Source organism: Grampus griseus, assembly GCF_964374135.1.
Source record: "Grampus griseus genome assembly, chromosome: 9".
Taxonomy (NCBI): Eukaryota; Metazoa; Chordata; class Mammalia; order Artiodactyla; family Delphinidae; genus Grampus; species Grampus griseus.
Genome location: NC_139003.1, coordinates 85,592,267 through 85,617,316, shown reverse-complemented (window position 1 = coordinate 85,617,316; position 25,050 = coordinate 85,592,267). Strand labels below are relative to the sequence as shown.

General features: G+C 37.9%; 1 protein-coding gene across 1 annotated transcript in view; it reads left to right on the top strand.

Moving 5' to 3' along the window:
* The window catches only part of FBXL13 (F-box and leucine rich repeat protein 13), a gene marked incomplete at both ends in the record, with an annotated part of 180,714 nt that overhangs the window by 19,705 nt on the left and 135,959 nt on the right, over positions 1-25,050 (top strand). The window contains 4 exon segments of the mRNA XM_082661714.1: positions 4,450-4,517; positions 5,630-5,784; positions 6,937-7,046; positions 9,285-9,452. Of these exon segments, the coding sequence (XP_082517840.1) occupies positions 4,450-4,517; positions 5,630-5,784; positions 6,937-7,046; positions 9,285-9,452 (501 nt within the window).

Below are 25,050 nucleotides of genomic sequence, written 5' to 3'. Positions count from 1 at the left end.
TCTCAACCACTGTGCCACCAGGGAAGCCCTCTCCTTTCTTCTTTTTTCCCACGCCACTTATTTATAGAAGAAAACAGATCATTTGTCATGTAAAATGTCCCACATTCTCATTTCCTCTAGAATCCTTTCATTTGTTCTGTTTCTTGTATTTCCTGCAAGTTTGCAGTTAGATCTACAAACTCGATATTCAGGTTCTTTTTTCCTTCTTTTTCTCTGATGACAAGAATAATGCAGAGGAGATGTTGGGTTCCTTCTAATGCATTGCATCAGGAGGCACCCATGGTCTGCCTGACATTAACTAATTGCTTATTAGTTTCATCCTACAACACCCATATGATGGTTTTGAAATAACAATACCACAAGACCAGTAACCAAAGAACTATGGAAAGCTGTTTAAGAAAATTATGCAATTCTTTTTGCTTTTAAGATATATATATCTTACCCGGTATTTTCATTAAAATAATACTTTTTTGTGTGTCGATGGTCATCTTTTTTTTCTTTGATATAATTATGCTTTTTCAATTATTTGTAACATTACATGACAGCAAAAATCAAAACAATAAATGAGGAGTTCGCAGAGAAGTATTGTTCCCTTTCCTGCCTCTTTATCTACTCTATTCCATCCCTTTCTCTAGGTAACCAATTTCAGTAGCTTTTAGTTTATCTCTCCATTGCTTTTTTTTGAAAATATATGAGCAAATACATGTATTCCCCTCCCCCTTGACTTCCTACACAGAAGTAGCAGACTACATATAGCCTTCTGCTTCTTGCTTTTCTCACTCAATATGTCCTAGAGATCACTCCCTTATACGACTTTTAAAATGATGCTATCAGAGAGAGCACTGAGTAACAAAACTCTAAAATCTAAATGAAAGATGTGGACTTAAAAAGTCTTACTGATATAACGCAGACAGATCTTGTGCCCTAAACAAGATAACCACATCCTATATCCTTGCTGGTTTGCAAAAGTAGTCTTTTGAGATGGAGATCGTTTCCTGAGGAGGGATCAAAATAAGTGTTACTGTAATCTGGAAGGAATAAAAATAATGAAGTATAGAAATAGTGAAGATACAAACTAGATTCATACTGTTTACTTTAGGATAAGTTTAAATATAAAATAAGTAATAATAGCTAATGATATAGCATTTATGTATGTGTGTCTGCTGTGTATGGCATTTGAGAGTTCTAAGGAACATCTTTGTAAGTTTTTAATTTAGTTTAAGTTGTTTCAGGGACTTTACCTAATGAAATTTGCAATAAACATTTACATGTGTAAGAAAAATTGATTTTTCCAAGTTGTACTGAATTAACTATGTGTTTATTAAACAGAGCTCTAAAATACAAATAGCAGTGAGTGTTTCCCTCCATGCACAAAAGCTCCTTGAACATTAAATGGTCTGTCAATAATTTGCAGAAGGTCAAAAAATAAGAAAACTACTCAGCATGAAAAATCCAATACTTATGTCAGGCCATGGTACTGTATTTTAGACTGTGCTCACTTCTGCATTAAAGACATGGTTTCTTTTTACTATTGTTGTTATTACTATTAGCTTTTATAGACTGTGCTCACTTCTGCATTAAAGACATGGTTTCTTTTTAGACTGTGCTCACTTCTGCATTAAAGACATGGTTTCTTTTTACTATTGTTGTTATTACTATTAGCTTTTATAGCCTATGAAAAATAAACAATTCAGAGTTGGGAGGGATTTAAATTAATGCATTCAACACATATTAATAAACTCTTAGTCTGTTCAGGATGCTATAATGAAAATAACATAGACTGGTGGTTACAAGCAAGAGAAATTTATTTTTCACAGTTCTGGAGGCTGGGAAGTCCAAGATCAAGGTGCTGGCCAATTTGATGTCTTGAGAGCCTGCTTCCTGGTTCATAAACTGCCATCTTCTTGCTATGCTCTTACATGGCAGAAGGGGAGACGGAACTCTCTGGGGTCTCTTTTTGTTTATTTATTTATTTTATTTTTGGCTGCATTGGGTCTTAGTTGCTGCATGTGGGCTTTCTCTAGTTGCGGCGGGCAGGGGCTACTCTTCATTGCGGTGCATGGGCTTCTCATTTCCGTGGCTTCTCTTGCTGCAGAACATGGGCTCTAGGCACGTGGGCTTCAGTAGTTGTGGTGCACAGGATCTAGAGCACAACAGGCTCAGCAGTAGTGGCACATGAGCTTAATTGCTCCATGGTATGTGGGATCTTCCCAGACCAGGGCTCGAACCCGTGTCCCCTGAATTGGCAGGCAGATTCTTAACCACCGAGCCACCAGGGAAGCCCATCTGGGGCCTCTTTTTTAAAGGCACTAATCTCATTCATGAGAGCTCCACCCTCATGACCTAATCACCTCCAAAAGGTCCCACCTCCAAATACCATCACACTGGGGATTAGGTTTCAGCAGATGAATTACGGGAAACACAAACATTCAATCTGTAGCAAACTCCATACTATTTTGCTAGCATTATTCTAGAATGATACTATATGGGATATTAATAAAGCTCATGAATGAAATAAAGGCATGGTGCTTTAAAATATGGTAAGATGTGTTAAGACAATTAATATATAATTTCTTGTTTCAAGGATTAACTGAGCAAAAAGAGGAATTGCCCACCAGAAGAAAAATTATGTTATAATATGCCAGAAACCAAAAATTATAATCTGAAGTTAATGATTAATTTATACTATACTAGGTACAACAAGTATTATAGAAGTAAAACCTTTTTTCTATAGGTATTATTTAAATACGTCCATTTTCTCATATATAATAAAGTGAGTATCTTACAAAGTTAAAAATTAATGGGGGGATTTCCCTGGTGGCACAGTGGTTAAGAATCTGCCTGCCAATACAGGAGACACGGGTTTGATCCCTGGCCCGGGAAGATCCCACATGCTGTGGAGCAACTAAGCCTGTGCACCACAACTACTGAGCCTGCGCTCTAGAGCCCATGAGCCACAGCTACTGAGTTCACACACCTAGAGCCTGTGCTCCGCAACAAGAGAAGCCACCGCAATGAGAAGCCCACGCACTGCAACGAAGAGTAGCCCCCGCTCTCCGCAACTAGAGAAAATGCTCAGCAACGAAGACCCATCACAGCCAAAAAAAAAAAAAAAGAAAAAGAAAAGTAATGGGACCAATTACTACTGACATTAAAGAGCCATAAATTTGGTATCTGTTTGTAAGTTAGCATTAATGATTTGTAATGGTATTTCATTATCTTTTCATTTATTACAAAATTTCTCCAGGTCTCACCATCCTGGGATAGTAACAGTGTTGATAGGAGTATCCCAAATTTCACTGCTTCTAGCCTCTATCTTCGTAACACAGGAGGTTGGTTTCTCCTTAAAGTTCCAAGCAATTGCTTCTGGGAATCTCAAAGCTGTCCTGTGTGAATTCAAGAAATCCAAGTGTCTCTGTCCCAAACCTGTGAAGCCATCTGAAGGTGGAGGCTTAGTGCTGCCGCTGTTGCCTTCCTAAGAGCTTTGATGTCCAATTGAGGTGGAGTAAAGATACCTATATTATGTTAACCTACTGTTAATATAATACTATCTTTACTCTTTAAAGAATGTACAGAAGGTACAGACGATTTCAGCAATCCTCAGTGAGCCATTCGCACATTAATGTGTGTTATTGTGAATAACTGCAAGTGATATCTGCATCTCTTTCAGCATATTCCACAGTTTAGACTTTTAATTTATATAGTTTTCCTATTCCTGCTTGGCAAGTGAGGCATTCTTGTATATTTTTTTAACAGAGAATCTCATTTTCTACTTTTTTTTTTTGAGTTTGGGCTTAGCCCCTAATTTTATTTATTTTTATTTTTATTTAAAAATTTTTATTGGAGTATAGTTGATTTACAATGTTGTGTTAGTTTCAGGTGTACAGCAAAGTGGATTAGTTATACATATACATATATCCGCTCTTTTTTAGATTCTTTTCCCATATAGGCCATTACAGAGTATTGAGTAGAGTTCTCTGTGCTGTACAGTAGGTCCTTATTAGTTATCTATTTTATATATAGTAGTGTGTATATGTCAGTCCCAATCTCCCAATTTATCCCTCCCTCATTTTCTACCCTTGAGAAGGCAAAATCATTCAGCTTAATAGTGACCAGCCAACCCACAACTATCAATATTTCCTATCAATATACTTGATAATAATAATGCCATAGTACTTACCTGAAAATGCTTTAAAGTAAGTGCAATATAATGGGAAATTTTTAAGCTGTGATTTTAACTTAAAAAAAAATGGGTAATAGGCATACACAATAAAATTCCAGAATATATAAATGGTATATAGTTCTTCTAGTCTGTTCCTGTCTCCCTACTGCCTTATGCTACTTCCCAAATGCAACCATCACTCTCATTCTCTTGTACATCTTCCAGAGGTAGCCTGTGCATTCCATTTATTTCTAATGCTTGTTATTTCATCTCTTTCTTTATTTTAGGTGACTCCAGAATTAATGATAAAAGCATGTACTTTTTATACTGGACGTTTACTGAAGACCCACTTTTAGTAAGAACATGATTTTTATACACTATTTCTTCCTCTTTGTGTTCTTATTCTTGACATTCTCCAGGTGAAGAACAGCTCACTTTTGGCCAGTTGTGCTGATTTTACCTGTTTAATCTTTTTTTTAATTAATTAATTAATGTGTTTATTTTTGGCTGCACTGGGTCTTCGTTGCTGCTGGCGGGCTTTCTCTAGTTGCAGCGAGCAGGGGCTACTCTTCATTGCGGTGCATGTGCTTCTCATTGCGGTGACTTCTCTTGTGGTGGAGCACTGGCTCTAGGTGCGGGAGCTCAGTAGCTGTGGCGCATGGGCTTAGTTGCTCCACAGCATGTGGGATCTTCCTGGACCAGGGCTCGAACCCGTGTCCCCCTGCATTGGCAGGTGGATTCTTAACCACTGTGCCACCACGGAAGTCCCTACCTATTTAATCTTGTTTCCACCATTTTGTATTATATATTTCTTTTATATTTAATTGGTTTTTACTTAGTTAAAAGATGTTCTTTACTTCTTTGAGGTGTCAGGTTTTTTTTTTTAATAGACCTTCAAAATTGAAAGTATAGGTCCACAATCCGCTTATCTGAAGCCCTTGAAGACAACATGTTTTGGAATCTAGATTCCCTTTCTAAGAAAAATTTTTAGAAAGGAAATCTCTGCACATACTGTGTACTGTATAACATGTTCAGTGGTGTCTGGGATGGCACGTTGGAACCAAACATATCTGAACGTATTAGTATTTCAACAGTAAAACATATATGTATATTCTTACTAAGAAAAATGAAGAAAGACTATGAACAGCTATGTGTCAGATTCAGAGAGGTTTTGATGCAAAATTAGTTTAGGTCAGGTCTAGCTTTGCCCTTAAATAGGTTATGAAAAAAAAAAAACTTTTAGATTTCAGAGCTTTCTGGGCTTTCGAAATGTAGACACGGGAAGTGCAAGCTTAAAGGAAATGCAAGGACTGGCTGTAAATAAAACAATAAAAATAACAATTTCTTTCATGCTGTGGTTTTTGAGGAGGTAAAGGAAGCCCAGTGTATTTCTTCTCTCTCTCAATTTATTTACTTATGTATTGCCATAACATCAAAATATTATGTTTCTGTATTTTCTGCTTACAGCACGTGGAGAAAGATAGCAATACCTCCTACAAATGAAGATGACCTTCTGGCTGAAAAAATGGAAAAATCAATAGAATATGACAATTTCAGACTTAAAAAATGTGTATTTCATCACTGGCACTCTTATGTGAAAGGTCGAAAAGAACGACTTAAAGGTAAATCCTTACATAGTAACAATTGGTTTTTTGTTTTCATGTATCCAAAGTTTCAACAAACTTAACAGTTAAACATAATTTGTACTAAAGAATTTTTTATTATTTTTATGTCTAGAGGATTGTCATGAAATGTAAAGCCACTAATTTAAAATATTTAACGAGATATGTCTCAAAGGGTTTTAGTGTAATAGAAAACAGCATATTTAAAATAAAATTCTGTATGTATTTGTGTGATATATATATATATACAAGTTTCAATATAAATAGGGATCTACTATTAACTTTTTTACATAATAGAGAGCTGGTATAGATATAGATAGATTGATAGATATCAAAACTGACTATTTTTTGTAGAGAGCTCTTCATTCTTTACAGATATTTCATTTAATGAATACCTGAGAAAACTTAAAGAAAAATAAGTTTAAGTTTTACTTAAACCCTTGATAGTTGTAGTGAGTGGACAGTGTATGTATGTGCTCTTAGAAGCAAGAACAGAGATTTTATCCAGCTCACTAGATACTGATTTGTTTATGGCTGCTGCAAATCAGAGAATCATTTCCTCTTGATTGGCTCCTGTTCGTACCTCAGAGTGGACCCTCTGATGGTTTTAACATAGGGTAGTGGGTCTCTATTTCTGAGAGGAAACAATTATCTAAGAGTGGTGTCTCCAAGGCCTGCCTTAATCATCCTCCTTCCCAGCCTGGCCCCTATGTTTGAGCTTTGGACCCCTGGTTAAAAAAAAAAAAAAAAAAATATATATATATATATATATATATATATATATATATGGAACAATCTATTTAATCATAGGGTATTTAACTAAATCAGAATACTACCTCATGATTGTATTTCTACGAATAAATTTGGAAGTTCTGGTTTTATAAAGAACAGATTTGTTTAAAAAGAAATGATATATATCTTGACATTTTATTGCATCTATTATATAATTTATAAGGGCAAAGGTGATGTTTACAGGTTAATAAAGTCTCAGGAGTACTATCTACTGCTGTCAAAAGTAATTTCATATGTAATTAAAATAAAAAACTATCAGATGCAACATTGGTTCATATTATAAACATGATAGAATAGTAAACACTTTGTTTTTTGAGAGCAGCTTTAACTATATACAGTAATCTAATGCACTTTCTTCAGATACACTACTGCGGGTACAACAGATGTTCTACTGCTACAAGCTGATAATTATCCTAACTAAATGGAGGGATAAAGCAAGACATAAGTATAAAGAGAGAGAAGATGAGCTGGTATGGCATATTGGAAACAATTTTTTTAGAAACTGAATTTTGCTGTTACATTGATGTTGCCTCAGATAATAATGCTGTGTGGAAAACACTAAAGTCCTGAATATTATATATTTTTAATGGGGTCCTTGTTCTTTTAACTTAGTAATTTAAATGTCACCTCAGCTACCCAAAATATTTCCTAAAAAATTTTGTTGTTTCATTTGAACTATGAACATCAAGGAAAAATCTTTTTAACATTTTGTTTAAATTTATTGATAAAGACACCAAGATTTTTTGTTTAAGCAAGTGTTTAGGTGGATATAGATGTCTAAAGTGGAAGAGAAACTGTTTGATATGATTATAACAGAGAAATAAATGATAAAGACTAAATTTATTCTTTTCTAGATAAGATTAAATTGCTTTTTATTCTTTTTCAACATTCAATTTAATAAATTATAATACTAAATTATTTTTTAAACTACTAAATTGCTAAATTTAAAGGATCATTCTTAACTGGGACACCCATTAGGAATTAAATCAATCAAAACAGGATCCAAGCAAACTCCTCCAAACTTAAAAGTATCTCTAGTTTGCTTTAGCTATCAGTACAGTATATTATCATTTAATATTGTTTTAGAATATTCATAGTAACTAGTAGGAACAGACATAGAAACACGCTGGAATTTTTTGTAGTTACATTATTTAGTAGGTAACGTTTTATTAATATTCTTTGAAATACAAAGTTGGGATAGATAGGAAAGAGAAAAATAGGAAGAAATTAACCCCCCTGTTTTATGGTTGCCCTGTGGAGGGGAAGATCAATGCCTCTCACCCCAGATTGTTTCAGATATTGACACTGACGATACTATGTATGTACCAAGAGAGTAAGAAAAGATTACTCACATAATGCTTGAAACAGTGCTAGAGTCTGCGGAGGAGACTGAGACGCATAAAGCATTGATCATTCTTACTCTCTAGAAGTTTACCAACCCCTGGTATTGAACTGGTGTTCTTACCGGATGTCCTCTAGCACCTGCCTTTTGTGGACTACATTTTCAACGTTGCCAGTTAAATGGTTGTACTTTGGGTACCACTGTTTTAGTCTGGGCATTCTGTGTTTTCCACCACTTCTTGTACTAAGCTAATGTTTTGACCTGGCCCCTAGCCTGGCCATTGATTGTCTAATGGTGAAAAGGTAACTGTGCATGACCAGGCTGCCCCTTTTACATCCCCTTAAACTGAACATCCCTGAGAGCAGGCAGTATTGTTCTCTTAACCATCCCCATACACTGAGCACAATGTTTTGTAGTAGTTGATACATATTAATATATATGATAATAATATCCTCAATATAGATATGTATTAAATAGTTAGAGAAAATATTTTCTTTTAGCTATGTGGTATCTTGGCCTAACAATATTACTAGGCCAGTATTCACTAGGGTGGAGTGAGGAAGGCAGGTGTCTGCTGGGAGGAGAGGCAGGGAACACTTGTATGTGCTAGCTCTCCAATGTGTGCTCTTCCTTAGGCTCTAATATATCCATATATTACACCAAAATTGTGTGTGTGTGTGTGTGTTTGTATGGGTACAACACTTATTTACCCTTTGGGTGTTTTCTTGATTATGCAGTTTTAAGGAATGTATTGAAAGTTAAAATGGGGACTTCCTGTAATGATAGATTAGGCAGTTCTCCAAATTCTTTCCTTCTGACTCTCTCTTTTTAAAAATATTTATTTATTTATTTCGTTTTATTTTTAATTTATTTTTTTCATCTTTGGCTACACCATGTGGCTTGTGGGATCTTAGTTCCCCGACCAGGGATTGAACCCAGGCTCTGGGCAGTGAGAGCACAGAGTCCTAAGCAGTGGACCGCTGGGGAATTCCCCTAACTCTCCTTCTATAGCTCCATGCTAACCCTCACCCTTCCATGCCCCACATACCAGTTCTGGCATTACCAGAACCTTGACTCTCTGGGATTCCGCTTCCTCATCTCTAAAAGAGAAGGCTGGACCACATCTTCAAGGTGACTGCCTATGCCAATGTTGTACGACAACTGGTGGAAATGATCTATAATGGTGATTCAGAGACTACACATTATTACCCATGCTCTGGACAATGATAATTTATATAATGATAATGATGATAATAAATAATGTTTAATTGGTGCTATGATTGTATCAAGCATTGTGTTTTACATGTATCATCTCATTTAATCCTTACAAGAGTTCCATGGAATTTGTAAATTATTTTCATGGCAGATGTTAAAGCATGAACTTCAATTTAAAAAATGGAGAAGCAAGTTAAAACTCAGAGTAAATTCTAAAGAAGAATACATTTCACCTGAACAAAATGTGTCTGAAGTCTTTCTTGTAGGTGAGATTCCTGAATTTGACGTTTCACAGTTACCCAAAAGAACAGTATTACAGGTTCGTATGAATTCATATCTTAACTAGTTATTTTCACAATGTTTGTTTAAAGAGTGGTTTTATGAACCTTGCATGAATGATGGAAGCCATATTTTGAAGGAATATATTTTTTACAACTAGCTTTGGGCTATTTCATTTTTTGGAAGTCATCAATTTGGATGGCTGTAAATTGTTATAACAATCAAAAATGGAGAAATTAAAGCTATAGTAAATAAGAATGAAAGGAATGTCTTTCTTTCCTTCCTCCTTCAAGCATATATTGTCATTTAAGGTACAACAGATTTTAGATAACCCAATGCTTATCTTTTAATCACTAATCCCTAATCTTTTAATCTTAACGTTATACCTACACTCCAGAATATAAATGGGGCTTGTCATATTGCACCTTTCAGTTAGTTAAAATATTTATGCCTATCATCTTTCTTCCATAGATCATGAGTTCATAACAACAAGAATCATGTATCTATAGCTTACAACTCATTGAACTGATCTCTGAAATATAAGCCATAATTCCAACTACTGGTTACATTCTTTCCTATTTTGATAAATAAGCAATTTCTACTTTGTGGGACTATCTGATAAATGGTGGAAGAGTTGTAAAATATCGTCTTATTCTGGTTGATGGCAGATGTACGTTATAAAATTCCATGTATTAAATCCATCCTTCTAAATGTAGAGACTTGCGCTCAAGTTATTTTGGGAAACAAGATATCTATACCTATATACCTATATTGCACTTTATGTATGGCATAGAGTTAGGATGAGGACATTTTTGTCCACTGTTTCCTCTTTATAAATTGTCTGCTCATCTCTTGCTTGCTTTTAAATTGGAATTCTTATAATTTTCTTACCGTTCATAATAGCTCTTTATATACTGGTAATATTCACCCTTTTCCTGGAATGTATTTGAGATTTTTTCCCCTACACTTGATGCTTGCTTTCAATTTTGCCCATGGAGTCTTTTGATGAGAGAAATTTTAAAGCTTTAAGTAACAGAGTCTATTACTGTTGCCCTAATTATTTCTCTTTTTGTGTCATATTAATATGTCATTCTTAGCTATTTTTCTAAGCCATATCACACCCCTTCCTACACTTATGCAGCTGCTTTTTGTCTTTGAACTCCAACGTTTTGACTGCTGTTTCTTTATTTACATTGTAAGCAGCTGCATTTTTAATTTATTGCACATTATGCCTTAGAATAATTTTTTATCCCTTTACATTTGATGTAAGAACCTAACAAGAGCATGCTTTCACTTCCCCCTCCTGCGCTTCATGCTATGATTGCCGTGCATTTTATTTCTATGTATTTATAAACCCTACATTAGAATTTATTTTTGCTTTAAACAGTCAATTATATTTTATTCAGCATGTATTTTTCATTTTTAGCAATCTCAAACAGAAAAGTTGCAAGTACAACACAAAGAACTTTTTTCCCTGAACGAGTTGGGAGTAAGTTGCTGACATGATGCTCTATCACCCCTAAATATTATTGGTGTATTTACTATAACAAGGGCATCCTCTTACAGTCAGCCATCAAAATCCTCAGACCTAATTTGGGTATCCCCAATTATCCCAATAATGTAAAAGGATGCAGTGCAGAATCACACAGAACAGCTGATTATCATGGCCCTTCCTCTCCTTTAGTCTGCCTTTCTTTAATTTTCATTCCCTTGACATGAAGATCAGGCCAGGTTTACTGTAGAAGTTCTCTTAATTTGAGCTTGTTTTATGTTTCCTCAAGAATAGATTCAGGTTCTGCATATTTCCTGGAAATACCACAGACATCATGCTGTGCTCTTCTCACTGCATCCTATCGGTGGCACAGGATTTGGATTTGCCCAGGATTGGTGATTTCACGGCGGCTGCTTGTTGAAAGTGGTGTCTGCTAGGCTTCTCCACTATTCAGTTGCCCCCTTTGTAATGGATGTGCATTTCGTGGGTAGGTACTTTACAATTATATAAATATACCCATTCCTCATCAAACTTTTAGTTTATTTATATCAGTATGGACTCATGGTTTTCTATTTTATTCAATGGGTTATAATCCATTACTATCACTATTTATTTTGGTGCTCAAATTGTTCCAGATTCAGTGGGAGTCCTTTCAGGTTGCCTTCTCTGTCCCTTTGATGTGTAACTATCATCCTCTGAGCACTTCCTTACTTTATAGCACAGCATGATGTCCCAGGCTCCTCTTGTACTTTCCATGCTCCATCCTGGATAGGTCATTTCTCTAGGACTCTTTGAATCCTTTTTAATGGAGAATTGTACATAGGAACCACGATTTGAACTCTATCTGTGATCATCACCATTGAAGTGTTGCTTCTCCCATGCCTTCTCAGTAGACAGAACTAGAGACTGTAAGTAGGAACACACATATACATATTTCCCCCCATATCTATGTACCTCTATATACCTAAAAAACCTAAACTAAACCTAAACTGTACGTGGATACTTCCAGGTCCAATTTAGCACCACAGGGCTCATACTAGTCTTCTCCTTTTACATATCTGCAATGTCCTTCTCCAACAGTGAGAATCCCAGCTCTCATTATTCATGTATTTACTTATTTGATCACTCCCCCTGTGTGGAAGCAGTCACACACGTGGCTGCCACTGTTCCCTCCCTGTGTGGATACCTTCCTCATCCTGCTCAGGCTTTGACATTGCTTGCCATGCAGAGGCCCTCCTCATACTGCTTGGGCTCTGACATCCTATGCCAGTTGCTTTTCCTCCTATGTCGTTGCCTTTCTAACTTTGGGCTAACACGCCCTGCACTGAGTACCTTCCTCTGTAGATGCCCTCCTTACCCTACTCAGGCTCTGACGCTCCATGCATGGGCTGCCCCTCTTTGGGGTTGCCCACCTTATACTGAGTAGGCTCTGTCACCACATGCCACCCTCCTCCCCCAGTAGAGCCACTCTCCACATCCCACTTAGCTCCTGGTATGTTATACAGGGTTTCACTTCCTCGGTTCCCCCTCCTTGTCCTGCTCAGGTTCTGACATCCCACAGTGGCTGCCCCCTCCTTAGGAACTTCCTCCTCATTCCTTGCAGACTTCAACATCTTACATTATACTTCTATGTGGACGAATGCCCTTCTCAGTCTGCTTGTTCTCTGACTGTCTGTGCTGGGCAGATGTCCTCTTCTTGGGCTCCATCTACTCTGGGCTCCAGTATCCCACAGTGAGCCATGCTTCCTCGTTTGTCTTCCTTTTTCCACTGGGGCTCTGATATTCTACTCTGGGACATTCCTCCTTGGGGACACCCTCCTCACCTGTTTTGTGCAAGGAAGGCTGCTCCACTGAGTGGATGCTCCCCTTTATGTACCCTAGTTCTGATGCCCTGTTCTGGGCCAACAGAGCCCCTTCTGCGCCCCTTACCCTGGCATGGATGCCTGCTTTGCTTGGACCAATCTAATGGCTTTAAGACTGAATTGTATTGAAAGAAGAAAGTGAAAGGGTAGTGGAAGGGATTCATTATTTTTTTTTAATATAAATTTATTTTATTTTTGTCTGGGTTGTGTCTTCGTTGCTGTGCGCGGGCTTTCTCTAGTTGCGGAGAGCGGGGGCTACTCTTTGTTGTGGTGCGCGGGCTTCTCATTGTGGTGGCTTCTCTTGTTGTGGAGCATGGGCTCTAGGCAAGCAGGCTTCAGGAGTTGTGGCTCGTGGGCTCTAGAGCGCAGGCTCAGTAGTTGTGGCGCACGGGCTTAGTTGCTCCGCGGCATGTGGGATCTTCCCGGATCAGGGCTCGAACCCGTGTTCCCTGCATTGGCAGGTGGATTCTTAACCACTGAGCCACCAGGGAAGCCCAGGGTTCATTATCTTTTAAAGAAATTTAAAACTCAGAAAAAAGTACTTTCTATTTTTCCACAAATAGGTTGATTCTGGCCTTCTTTCTTTTGGTTTAGATTTGAGTTTTCATCTGGAACTATTTTCCTTCAGCATGAAGAACCTCCTTTAACATTTCTTGAAGCACAGCTCTGTCTGTTGGTGCTTAATTTTCTCAACTTGTATTTCTCTGAAAAAGTCTTTATTTTTACTCTGTTTCTGAGAGAGATTTTCTCTAGACATTGACTTCTAGACACACAGGTTTTTAAAAATTTCATTCATTCCATTTAAAAGATATCATTCCATTGTCTCCTGGATTGCATTATTTTATGCATGAGAAATGAGAAATCAGTGGAATATTTTTTTCTTCCTTTGTATGTATGTGTCTTCTTCTTTCTTGTTGCTTTGAAGATTTTTCTTTTTATTACTGAATCTTTAGCAATCTGATTTTGTTATGCCTTGTAGTTTTTTCTTTGTGTTTATCTTTCTTGGAATTCATTGAACTCTTGGATATACATGTTTATATTTTTCAGCAAATTTGGAAAGTTTTCAGCCATTATTTCTTCAACTATTTTTCTGTCTTCTTCCTCTTTCTGGAACAATGATTACACATATATTAAACAACTTAATATTGTCCCACATTTCATTGAGTTCCTGTTCATTTTTTAAGCCTTTTTTTTCTTTCTGTGCTTCATTATGAATAGTGTTTATTGCTATGTCTTCAAGTTCAGCACAGTAAATATGCAACTGTCTTTAAAAAGCCATTAACTTCTGTTTAATTACTCAGCAAAACTGGCAAAAAAAAAAAAGGCACCAACAATTTGCATAATAGATAGCCTGCAACATACTGCTGAATTTTGTAAGTAGGATGAACTTAGCATATTTTAAAATTCTTACTAGCTTTTGTTAACCTGCTTTTTCTTCAACTACCTTAAAAGGGGCTAAAAATGCATATAGTCAATTCTGAGTTTAGAAACATCTCAGAAAGATGCAGAGAGGAAGGGCACAATAAACGATAACTTCCTCATAATGTACAACAAGAAAATCATTGGTCGTTAGTGGCATTTGCCTAGTTTTATAGTAGGGATTTTTTTGTTTTTATTGACTGCCTCCCTCCAAAATAATTAAAGTGTTTGTTTAGGGGGAAAAAAAAGTCAGTGTCTAATCTGCTATTAAGCCATTCTAGTGAATCTTTTCACTATAGATGTATTCATCTCTAGAAGTTTTATGTGGTTCATTTAAAAAATCTCCACTTCTCTCTCATTTTTCTTTGAAATCCTTGAGCATTTTTATAATAGCTGTTTTAAAGAACTTGTTTACTAGTTTTATTATCCCTGTAATTTCTCTGTGTGTTTACATTCTAAATTTTTCTCTTGGTTATGTGTTGTGTCAGATTTTCCTTCTTTACAGATATAGTAATTTTTTTATTATATGCTGGATGTTTAGTAAGTTACATTGTTGAATATATTATGTTGTTATTTTTAAGAAGTGTTGAACTGTTGTTGGTTTTTTTTTTGCGGTACGCAGGCTTCTCACTGTTGCGGCCTCTCCCGTTGCAGAGCACAGGCTCCGGACGCACAGGCTCAGCGGCCATGGCTCACGGGCCCAGCTGCTCTGCGGCATGTGGGATCTTCCCGGACCGGGGCACGAACCAGTGTCCCCTGCATCGGCAGGCGGACTCTCAACCACTGCGCCACCAGGGAAGCCCTTGAACTGATTTTTGTAGTCAGTTAACTTACTTGAAGATAAGCTTCATCTTTTCTCAGCTTATACTTAAGCTTTGTTAAGGAAAGACTAGAATAACTTATACTCTAGGCTAGTTTTTCCTTACTCCTATCATGTGACCTTCCGGGGTCTTTACTGAACGCCCCAAGTGTTCTGTGGCATGTCTGTACTCTGATTTGTCTCAATTTGTAAATTTTCCAATCCCGTACGAACTATAGTAGTTGTTCTGCTTACAGATTCCCCGCAGATGTTTTGTCCCCAGTAGTCACTTTTTTGTTCAGCCTCATGGAGTGTCCCCTGCACACATATTGTTTAAAATGCAAAGCTGCAAGGATCCCTATGCAGACTTCTCAAGCTATCTTTTCTGTGTAACTCCCACTTTTCCAGTACTTTGCCGATAAATTCCAGCAACCTCAACATCCTTGAATCCCACTGGGGTTCTATCTCCTTGGCTTAGTGAGACTGCCTGGCACTCTTTCTCTCACAAGCAGCCAAAAAATGTCTCCATGCAGAAAGCCTGGGCTATCATAAGTCTCATCTCGTTTATTTTCCTTCTTTCACAGATCCGAATATTGTGATGACTGTTGTCCAACGTCTGAAAGCAGTTGTTTCACATATTTTGTCCATTTCTCTAGTTATATATGGTGGGAAGGATAGTTTCGTACCATTACCTTATCATGGCTGGAAGTGGAAGACTGTTGATGGTTTTCCTGAGTGGTATTTAACTTCAGTCGCTCCAAACAATGCCTGTCTATCCTTCTATGGGTCTCTTCCTTCCATTTCTTACAGAGACTGTTTAAGCTCTTATTTATGGACTAAATGTTTGTGTCCTCCCCTCCCCATTCCTGTGCTGAAGCCCTAACGTCCAATGTGACTGTATTTGGAGATAGGGCCTGTGAAGAGATGATTAGGGTTAAATCATGAGGTTGGGGTCCTAATCCAATAGGGTGGTTGCCTGTATAAGAAGAGGCAGAGACACCAGCGCTCTCTCTCCACCATATGAGTACACAGCAAGAAGGCAGAGAAGAGAAAACTCCCACCAGGAACCAAACTGGACACAATCTTGATCTTGGACTTCCCACCATCCAAAACTATGAGAAATACACTTCTGTTGTTTAAGCCACCTAATCTGTGGTATTTTGTTATGGTACCCTGAGCAGACTATTACCACTCTTCAATTTTTCATGCTAAATCCCCCACTTCACTGCCCTTCACCTTCACCTTCCATCCTTCTTCACTGAGAAAATACATGCCATCAGGTAGGAACTCCTTCAACTTACTTCCTGACCCCTTTCCTCAATCTTGTTCTCCTGATCTCTGTACCCTCTTTTCAAATGTACCATCCATACCCATCTTGGCTTCCTTTTCTGTTCTAAGGGCATTTTGCCTATATAATGTAGAATATTTATATTAGATGTTTTTCTCTAATTTCTGCCATGGGTAGTGATGAAAGCTATTTTCAGGCCATTATTAATATCAGTTTTGAGTCAATAAGGAGTAGTCGACAGAAAGTTGCATAATGAACTTCAAATACAAGACAGTTTCTCAACATGGTTTTGTTGCCTGTTAGTCAAGGCACTCAATGGTATACACATACTAGATTATTCCTGGATGTCTAGGAGTATGTCTTATTCATATTATATTCCCTGATTTACAAGCAGACAGAATATTTTAAAATATTTATCAAGTGAATGAATATGTCATTTAAGAAATTATACTGTGCTGCTCCAATTCAAGGTTAAGAAGGATGGTGCAGATCTAGAATAAAAACATCAAAGTTTTCCTCAGGCTGTTTCTTGTGCTTGTGACAGTCAAATCTCTAAACAATTATTGATGAATAGACATAAAAGGTAAGCTTTCAATAAGTGAAAAATAATCCTAGGGCTGATTGAAACAGAAGAGAAAAGGCGTAAGGTTCTGAAAGATCTTTAGGTCTCAAGAACACAGCACCTTTCTTTTTATGGGCCTCCATACAGATGACTTAAGGAGAGCATAAAAACATTTAAGTGCCTAGTCTCAGAAGCTGACTGGATGCAAACACTTCAGTGTGCTTCAAAGTAGCTATTTTATGCACAACATTCTGGGTCTAGTAATTCTCTAAGGTATCAGCTTATACTGCCTTCACCTACCAATACAGGAAAACCTGACTGATAGTGGGGCTTAAAGAAATAAGGGCTTATTTTTTTCCTGTAACACAAAGTCCAGAGGAAGGCAATCCAGGGCTGGTCCTCCATAATGCCAATAAAAGTGGAAATTTTCTATCTTTTCACTCCACAGTCCTTAGTATCCTCTTGCTTATTGTCTCGTGGTTCCAATACGGCTACTCCTCTTCCAGCCTCATATTCATTCACTAGGCCAGGAGAAGGGGGAAAATCACAGTGGTAGAAGGCAAATGGTTCTCTACCTTTGTTTATTAGGAAAGCCAAAGTCTCCCCAAGACCCCACAGTCAAGAATTTCAGTGATGTGCTTTAGGTTAGAACTTTGTCACTAGGCCAGGTCTAACTGCAAGATTGCTATGGGCAGGAGGGGACTTTGAGTGGGGGATTGGGTGAGATAATTGGGCAATCAGCCTCACTGAAGGTGGATTTGAACTGCCAGTCATCAGACAGTATTTAAAAGGGCATTCCTCCTTGTCAGAAAAAAATGTTGGTTTCAGTGAAAAGCAAAATAACAATTACAACATATAAGAAACAAGAAGATGTTTAAGAAGTCAATACATAGTTGCTGCAGAGGAACTCTGGTTTAATACTCTTCTGTCTTCCAGTTCAGAGAAACTAAAAATGCCAACTAATAAAGAACCACAGAACCCAGAGCCAGTAAACCACTTTATAATGTGATCCGGGCCCTAACAGAAACTTGTACATGGAAACTTCAACAGTTATGATGAGCTATGAACTTGCATCCTTTCTCATAAGAAGTCTTTTGGTTTGATAATATGATTAAAAGTCCAGGCATAGGGCTCAGGAGAACTAGGTTCATATCTTGCCCTAGCTACTCACTAGCAATACGACCTTGGGCAGTTTTAACCCTCTTGGCCCTTGATTTTTAAGACTTCTGCATTCTCATTACCCGGACAAAACTCTAAACTTACAGAGACGAGTTTATGTTGAATTAATTGACGTTTGGATTCACTTTGGAAAAATCTCATATCAGGATATGGGAAACATGTAGAATCACTGGGGATTTTGCTCAGGACAATGAAAATCATTGCCAGTTTTTGCATTTTAAATATTTCTTTATGATATCACGTCATGGGTTATGATCAGTCTTCCTGTCCCTCCTTCCACCCTAATTCTCACCCCCACCACTTTGTGGAATGATATTGAGCCCTTTGGGGATCAGATTTATAGAGTCTGTCAGAGTGCTCAAACCATAGCATGATCTAGAAAAGAACATAGAGATTTTTGTGCTGAGCTATTACCTTTTTCAGGAGGGACAGCTGAGGATCTGAGAAATTAAATGACATCCCCAAAGCCAGACAACTACAAAACTGAGACCAGAATCTGGTTTTCCTGACTACTTGGGTAAAATTATAGCCTCTATATCACTCTGGTTTTTCCTCTTGGAGAATTCTAAAGAAATAGAATAAGAATATATACACACACATATATATGTAATTATATTGATATATGTAAAATAATCATTTAGAGTATGTGTACATATGAGTAAAATAATTGTGAAATAAAAAACAATAATTAAGAACCATTATATTCAAAATAGATAGCTAGTGGGAAGCAGCCACATAGCACAGGGAGATCAGCTGGGTTCTTTGCGACCACCTAGAGGGGTAGGATAGGGAGGGTGGGAGGGAGATGCAAGCGGGAAGAGATATGGGGATATATGTATACATATAGCTGATTCACTTTGTATAAAGCAGAAACTAACACACCATTGTAAAGCAATTATACTCCAATAAAGATGTTAAAAAAAAAGAACCATTATATTCAATACATCTGTTTAGTTGTACTACCCTTAAAAAAATACAAGAGTAACTTTTAAAAATTACTCAATCTTGACATGACACTAAAGCACAGAATTATTTTTGGAGATAGTCTCAAATTTTTCCCAATCAAATAAATTGTCAAGAATATCCATTAAAATGTACAGGTAATAAAAGAGTGAATTTATATAATGTTATAAAATTGGAAATTAATGATTCTAACACTCCTGTCTTAAACAGTTGTGTTTATTAAGCTTATTAACGCAATAGATTTGCAGAATTAATTTTTTAAATCATAGTTCTAAAATGGCATTTAATTTGGTGACTTCTCTGGTCAGTGAATTCTCAGGGACTTAAGAAACAACACATAAAAATGTAATGTGAGCTGGATCTAAACTTTAAAGTTTTTGGAAGTGTTAGTTTTCAAAATGGAGATTTGTATATTTAGACTGCCTAATGTTTTGAAGGAATAATTGAAAACAGCAATCAGTTTCAATTATTGTGATGCAATTTGAACCTAACTTGAAAAACTGTAGGCTTGCTTTTTAGGTTCAGTTGCATCAACTCATGAAAAGAAGTCAGGTTCTGTTTCACTATCATTTTCCTTAGTATCATTTACCCATTACGAAATGCTGCTTTGTTAGATGGTAGAGCTCATACACTATCAGTCAAACTCAGAGCTATTTGGGAGGTTTGGCAAAGATCATTTTCCATGAAAATGCAACTTTTTTTTTTTTGTATGTGTGTAGTTTGACAAGCAATACAGAGAAAACCCTTATGTGGATGAATTTGGAAAGTCTAAATAATCTAGTCAAGTAATGCAGTTGTCCTAAAATGAAAAGTGTTTGATTAGTTTAATAATATAAGTAGTATCTTAGGGCTGTCTTTCATTTTAAACAACTGTAACTTTTTGTTTGTTTGTAAAAGATAATACTGTGTGGACTTGCAAAGACTTGTAAAATCACCTTCAGATTTTATAGTGTGGATGACTCATCTCACTTGGGGAAAAATGTCCCTGGAAAAACGTTAAAACTTGTACCATGTTGCAGGAGAGAAACCAGATGGTTCAGGCCTGTTAGATTAAATTACTTGGAATTCTAAAACAAAAGAGTAGTCTCAATGACTTTTTGAGTTTATGTTTTGATAACCTCAGAGGTCAGTCTGACCTCAATTCACTAAAGCAGAGTGGTTCCAAGTTTCTTAGGCATGCACTGTGTGAACTTCAGATAAGGGAGCTTCCAAAACCACACGGCTCCATCAAAGAACTGTGTGTGTGTTGGCTCAATCTGTGGGGTGGGTGAAAAAGCAGATTAAGCTCAACATCTAAAAATTGCTTTAGGATCAGTTTATTTTGGGTATAAGATTGCTGTGCCCATAGACCTGGCTTTCATCACTTCAGCCCTAATCAGTAATGCTACCTAAATTAAGAAGTTTACAAATGATTTTGAAATAAAGTTTTCATGACTTTTAAATTGTAGAAGATGCTACATTAATTTTAGCAGGAGACACCCTTGCAAAATGATACATCATTTGTGAGATGAAAAACTACAGCACAGAAAGAGGCAGCTACATGGAAACTGAGAGTGTGCTCTGGAGTCTGGATAGCTGATTCCGTCACTAGCTGCATGACCTTGGGCATCTTGCTTAATTTTTTGTTTCTAAGCTGTCTCATTTGTAATGAAAGGATAATAATAATATCTCCTGCACTTGCTATTGTGAGGATTAAATGAGTTAATACACACAAAGTGCTTAGAACAATGCCTAGCACACGTAATTTCTCAGTAGAAGTTACTATTTTTAATATATTGAATTTAGATGGCTGAATGACAGGAAGCCACTGAAGAGAAAGTCAGGAAGACTGGATTCTACACGTAGCCCTGCTGGCTCTGTCAGCTTGCTGACCTCCCACAGGGCATCTACATTCTCTTACCCTCAGTTTAAAGACTTTGAAAATTCCCAGCAAAAAGTACATATGTATTCGGAGTTTCTTCGTAAAATGAGGGTGGGCTAGATAGCTTTTAGGATCACTTCCAGCTTTAAACACCTATGACTCTTGGATGAAAACAAGCATCCCAGTAGAGGAAAATGTAAGAAGTGAATGCAGAAAATCCTACAGAGGGCTTTGCCCGTGCTCATATCCCATAGGGAACTCTTCTCCATCTGCTGTTAGTTTGACTAGGTCTCTGTTTACGTCTCAGAATGTTCCCCATTGGAAAGACCTCTCCTGATTACTCAATCTAAAATCAATCTTTGCTCTAAGGCCTGTTCTTTTCCTTCATAGCACTTCTCATTGTACATAACTATTATTTTTTAATAGTGTTCTTGTTTTTTTGGTTTTTTTTTTTTTGCGGTACATGGGCCTCTCACTGCCGTGGCCTCTCCCGTTGCGGAGCACAGGCTCAGCGGCCATGGCTCATGGGCCCAGCCGCTCCACGGCATGTGGGATCTTCCCGGACCGGGGCACGAACCCGTGTCCCCTGCATTGGCAGGTGGACTCTCAACAGCTGCGCCACCAGGGAAGCCCAGTGTTCTTGTTTTTTCTGTCTGTCTCTCCCAGTAAATTGTATGCTTTTGGGGTTTTGGAATTACATCTGTTTTGATTACTTCTGTTGACCTAAAACAAATATACTATCAGGCAATTCTCCAGCAAAGATGTGTTTATTCAGGAGCAGAAGAGAATTGCAGTTGGAGGTCTGTAACCATTATGAGTCATGCGCAAGTCCCCCAATGGCAAGGGAAGGAGAGTGCTTTTATAAGAAGGAAAAGGAAGTTGGGAGGGCTAAGTAAACAAAGATCCCATGGCTTCTCACTGCCTGAGTCTTTGCCATGGAAAGAAGAGTTCTTCCTGTTGGGCTCTGCTATCCTTGCAGGTGTAAGAGTTCTCCTTTCTGGTCTCCCAAATCTATTTAATTGAAGTTTCTGTTTATTGATTTTTTACATTTCTTTATCCTCAGCACCTAAGAGGTTGGCACAAGCAGGTGCTCCATAAAGATTTTATTTTATTTATTTAATAACTATGTTGAATGCCTACAATGTACAAGGCTTTGTTTTAGGTATTGGGGAAATAGTGGTGGATTAGACAAATACCTTGCTCTCAAGGGACTTATATTTTAGGGTGAAGAATCAGATAGCAAACAAGGAAACATACACAAGGACATGTCATATAGAATTAAATGCTAAGAAGAAAATATGTCAGGGTAAAAATGAACACCTTTACTAAAAGGAACAACAAAAGCAAAGGTGGGGATGTAAATTGTTGCAGCCACTATGAAAAACATCGAAGTTCCTCAAAAAATTAAAAACAGGACTACCATATGATTCAGCAATTCCACTTCTGGGTATTTATCTGAAGGGAGCAAAAACACTAACTCAAAAAGATGCCCCCTGTTCACTGCAGCATCATTTACAATTAGCCAAGACATGCAAACAACCTGAGTATCCATCGACAGATGAATGGATAAAAGAAAATGTGATATATCTATATATCTATATCTATCTATATATCTATATATCTAGATATATCTATATATCTATATCTATATATAAAGACCCAACCCTTAGTTGGGTCTTCCAGCATCTATTTTTGACCTTGACCTTCCAACTCATTCTTCATTTGCCCACCAGAGATGTCTTTCTAAAGTCACATTTATTCATGTTACTTTCCCACTTAAAATCTCTCCTTGACTCCCCATCGGCTCTAACATTGCCCACAAAGCTCTTTCTGTCCCCCTAATTACCTTTCAGCTTCATTCTCCACCATTTCTCCACAGGAATCTTTGGCTCTAGCTATACTGAGTTACCTAGTCTACTACTCAAGTATAAGACATTCTCTCCAGCCATTATGCCCTTTCTGTATAGGGTCCCCTTCTCTTTGACTGGCTCACTCCTGTCTAGGCACAGCTCAGATGTCATCTTTTCCAGAAAGGCTACCTTTGATCTTCTGTCCTCTCCCTTAGTCTTGATTAGTTACTCTTCTTATGTGTTCCCAGAGCCCCTGAAGCATTTCTTACTGTCTGTTATAACTGTCTATTTTCTGTTTTCCTCTTGGACTGTAAGTGCCTTGAGGACAGGGACAGTGGCTTACATGCTTTGAATTCATAACCCCTAGATGCTCAAAAAATGCTGGTTGAATAAATGAATGGGAAATGATTTTTCCCCTTTCAGCCCCACCGCCACAAACTTGGTCTCATTCCCAGGAATTTCTTAATCATCAAATCCAATAGCTTATGCTCACTTCTTCCCTGTTCTTTGAGTAGCATTTGATTATGCTTCTTTTTTGAAATGCTCTTTTTTTGGAGGGGGGTGGTTCTATGGCATGACACGTCCTAGTCGTTTTCTCTGGGAATTATTTCTTGGTCCTCATGTTAGGTTTCTCGCTCTTCCCTCTCCCCCAGCTTCCTCACAGCACCTGTGGATATTGACCTTGGCCCCTTCTCTTTTCTCCATACTCTCACTAGATCTTGGCGATCACAGATTTTCAAACACCACTTGGCTATGTCAGTATGGATTTGCAATCATGATAGGGATGTTTTCAACTTCCCTACCATTTGGGAACTTTAACCTTTTAAATCTCAATGAATATGAGGCCAGTTGTACTTTTGATGTGCTGCAAAGTTGGGAGAGTGAACTGGTGTGGGGGGAAGAGAAATTTAATTTTAGATTCATTGAATTTGAAATGTCAACTGGACACTAAGTTAGAAGATCCTAGAAGTATCTGAGAAGTCATTAAGTCACAGAATCCTACATTTAGAACAACTTCTGAGTTATATGGTCTAACATTTCCCCCAGGACGGTATTCCTCAGAGATACTGTTAGAGTCTTAGGGGACAATATAATAATACCCTCTTCCTTGTCTGAGTTTGGAAACAGTTGGGAAGTAGACTGCTGGAGAGCTAAATATTATCTGATATAGATATAGATGGTAGGAAACCATGGCTTAAGACATTGATTGACCAAGGTGACTTGCTAGTACTTTACACCTGGATCAGACAGACTTACCCTCAGTCACTGCACAGCCTGGACTACTGCACCCCTCCCTCAGGCTGCTGAGGGCAGCCAGGATGCATGCATTTGCTTTTGAGTCAGGGCAGAGTGGACCGGGAGCTGAATTGTAGGCCTGGTTATTTCTCCAAAATTCGCCAGTCAGGTAACATCCCTCCTCTTCTCCTGGGGAGATGGGAGGGGTGGAGACAGAGCCCTGGAGTGTTACTGAAGTGCTTTCGGATGGGGATATGAGGCCAAGAAAATGAAGCATCTCCAGGAATAGTAATGTGTATCCAGCCTCTGGTCTAACGCTTTCTGTGCTTGAGAGGCTGTTGACTTTGGGGTGCATTCTGTTCCCTTTCGGGGAGGAGTAGGTATGTAATTAGCAAGTTGTTTCTCATATCAAAGCAGAGAAAGCAGCTTCCCAAGCACCCTTTGTCCCTAGTTCTTTCTGCTGCATCCACAAGGAATAAGAACAAATTTGTCAATTATAAAACATAGCTATGATTTTATTTTCTAGTACTTATGTGGTTACAAATTCCCAGTTCAGTCAACTGTTTATTCTTCTCTCACAGTTTCTAGTCTCAACTCTTCCCCCCTCCACTCCTGCTACTATCTTGGTTGCCATTTTCTGAGAATTCTCTATTTGTAGGTCCCTCATAGAGTGGTATGGACCATGTTTTCTCCCCACCCTGAATGGGCCCAACTTTATAAATACAGGGGAGCTCTCCAGGTAATCGGTGGCCTGGATCGCTCTGTACTTTTATACTCAGCTCCCTCCTTATCCTGGTCCTGAGGTTTCCCTTCAAGTAGCAGTGTGAGAGAAAACGACACTAGACTCATGTGACTTACTACTCAACACTGAGTCAGATGAGAATCAGTGGGAGTAGCAGCACCCAGGGTGGGTCTTGTGCACCCAGGTTCAAGTTAATCCTTTTATATGGAAAGCTCTGTCTCCCAGATAGAGATACCCACGTCATTTAAGGCTCTGACCAGTTATGGTTTTATTCAGAGCTTGAGGATTTCCTCATAATGCTGTTTGCATCATGAAGGCATCCTTTGCCAGAGTGATAGGGTGTGGAGAGTGCACCATGCTGAGATCCTCAGCCCCATGGGGTCTG